This window comes from Cariama cristata, unplaced genomic scaffold, assembly GCF_000690535.1.
Source record: "Cariama cristata isolate BGI_N322 unplaced genomic scaffold, ASM69053v1 scaffold4885, whole genome shotgun sequence".
Lineage (NCBI taxonomy): Eukaryota > Metazoa > Chordata > Aves > Cariamiformes > Cariamidae > Cariama > Cariama cristata.
The window spans coordinates 1-2545 of NW_009619207.1; the positions used below are offsets into that span (position 1 = coordinate 1).

General features: G+C 45.5%; 1 protein-coding gene across 1 annotated transcript in view; it reads left to right on the plus strand.

Moving 5' to 3' along the window:
• Positions 1–1776: 1776 nt before the first annotated feature.
• The window catches only part of LOC104162428 (CUB and sushi domain-containing protein 2-like), a gene marked incomplete at its 5' end in the record, with an annotated part of 281493 nt that continues 280724 nt past the window's right edge, over positions 1777–2545 (plus strand). The window contains 1 exon segment of the mRNA XM_009701143.1: positions 1777–1870. Within this exon segment, the coding sequence (XP_009699445.1) occupies positions 1777–1870 (94 nt within the window).

Sequence of the window (2545 nt, forward strand, 5' to 3'; positions counted from 1 at the left end):
ATCAGGAATAGTGTGGCCAGCAGGGCTAGAGAAGTGGTCATCCCCTTGTACTCGGCGCTGGTGAGACGGCACCTTGAATACCTTGTTCGGTTTTGGGCCCCTCACTACAAGAAGGATATTGAGGTGCTGGAGCGAGTCCAGCGAAGAGCAACAAAGGTGATGAAGGGCCTGGAGCACAAGTCTGATGGGGAGTGGCTGAGGGAACTGGGGGTGTTTAGTCTGGAGAAAAGGGGGCTGAGGGGAGACCTGATGTACATCTACAACAACCGGAAAGGAGGTTGTAGCGAGGTGGGGGTCGGTCTCTTTTCCCTGGTAACTAGGGACAGGACAAGAGGAAATGGCCTCAGGTTGTGCCAGGGGAGGTTTGAGTTGGATATTAGGAAGAATTTCTTCACGGTATGAGTCATTAAGTGTTGAACAGGCTCCCCAGGGAGGTGGTGGAGTCACCATCCCTGGAGGTATTCCAAAAACGTTTAGACACGGCTCTTCAAGAAATGGTTTAGTGGGCATCGTGACGTTGGGTAGACAGTTGGATTGGCAATCTTTGAGGTCTCTTCCAACCATAATGATTCTGTGATTCTATGAATCCGTCTCCCTTTCCACTCACTGTGCAAGTCTTGACTCCTAAACACTTGTCCTGCTTTCTAGCTTGCTTTGATTCTTTTTTAGATAGTAAGCTTTAGAGATGGTAAAGTGACATAGGAATCTGCAGGAGTGATTGAGAAAGTTACAGCACACACCTGGGGAAAGCCAGCATGACACTGTAATGTCTCTTTGATAACCCAACAGGAGTATGTGTTGTGGTATTCACTACAGAACAGCTCAAGTTCTTACCAGCTACACAACAGGTAGTGTGATTTTTGTGTCCACTCCCCCTTTGATAGCAATCTCTATTTTTTTTAAAAAAAATAATCTGATGATGGTCTTGAAGGCTGAAGTCCCTTCTGTTTCCATGTTATTCCAGGGTAGGGATGAAGCAAGCTGGCAGGGGACAGCCTGTGTCAGGCCAGCATGCCATGCCACCCTCCCTCTGTTAAGAACAGAGGACTTCAGCCTCAAGGGAAAATCTGGCAGCTGCTATTATGGCCAGTGTCCTCGCTTAAGCAATTTCTAGCTTAACCAAATGAGGCATTACTTTCTAGCAGCTGAAATCTCTGGCCTCTCAACATGTCAGGGGACTGCAGTGCAGCTGTAAGACAGGACATATGTGCAGTGTCATGTTCTTGTGACTTCAAATTTTGTCCTGCAACGACTTCTAATGTTACCTGAAATTGGACGTTTCCTTTTTTCCCCTCTATGGCACGTCAGAACTCCTTTGACCTTGCTATTGGAAGTATATGCCCTTTCAAGGTTCAATCATGAAATGCAAAACCAAAGTGTAATAAAACAGAAAATACTTTCTTCAAAGGAGAAGGATTAGCTTGGTGTAGAGGAGGGAGTGTACCGGTGGGGGTGATGGATGAGGCAGTGTTCAGCTCAGGCTTGGGCTTAGCTGCAGCGCTCTGTCCAGTTTTTGACTTTACACTTCAGGACAGATAGGGAAGAGCTGGGGAGAGTCCAGAACCTCACTGGGGGTTCAGAACCATCAGTGAACAAGGAAGCATTGAACAGGTTGCATTCATTCATTCTGTAATAGTGCTTTCCAACATTTTTGGATCTATTGACCTCAACGTTTCCAGTGTTAGGTGCCTTTATTTCTATGTTAGGTGCTCATTGCATTTCTAGAGAATTTAAAAGAATAGACATGAGGCTATTTTCCTTTCTTGCCTTTCCCAGTTACCCACAGGCATTTATGAGCTGCAGGCTGAAAATCGTCTGTCTCGGGAGGAGATGGCTGGGGAATATGAACTGTTCTTTGAGTCTAGTGTAGGTAGGAGAAAGTGCCATGGTCTAAAGTAATAACAGGATGAATCTGGGCCAGACATTAAGGAAATGGAGAGCTATGGTGCTTTTGTCCAGGTTTTTCCTAATCTGAAGTATTTAAGTATCATTTCTAAGATGTGTTGGAAATGTTACGTGATCACAGAGCAGCGTGGCAATGCGTGAGGATGGTGCAGTGACAGTTGGAAGTTCCAGACTTCCCGCTCCTCTTCTGTGTGAGTATCTGTAGTTTCCAGCTACAGGGTGGTTTGGCAGGAGCTTTTGCTGGGGAACTGCGAGGTCGGCAATGTGACTAGAAATCCCAAACATGTATAGGAAACTTTAAGTTTCATAAGGAAGGGAGGGCACACATGGGAAAAACTAAATACATGATTACAGCATCTTCACTCCACCATCATCTTTTCTGTTCCTTTCTTCTTCCTACTTGAGAAGCCCTTAAAATTGAATCATTACGCTAATGTTGGAACAATGCCTAAGTGTAACAGATCTCTGTAATAACTGTGTAAAAGCCTGGGCAGCACTAAAGGGACAGAAAGTGATGACAGAGTGGGAGTGAAAGACTGTTGGAATGGAAGGGAGGTAATGTCTCTCTCCAGAGAACTGGAGGTGACTAAGTTGGTTTCAGGAATGTGGTGTTTGATTTGTGGTATCACAGTATCGTGCC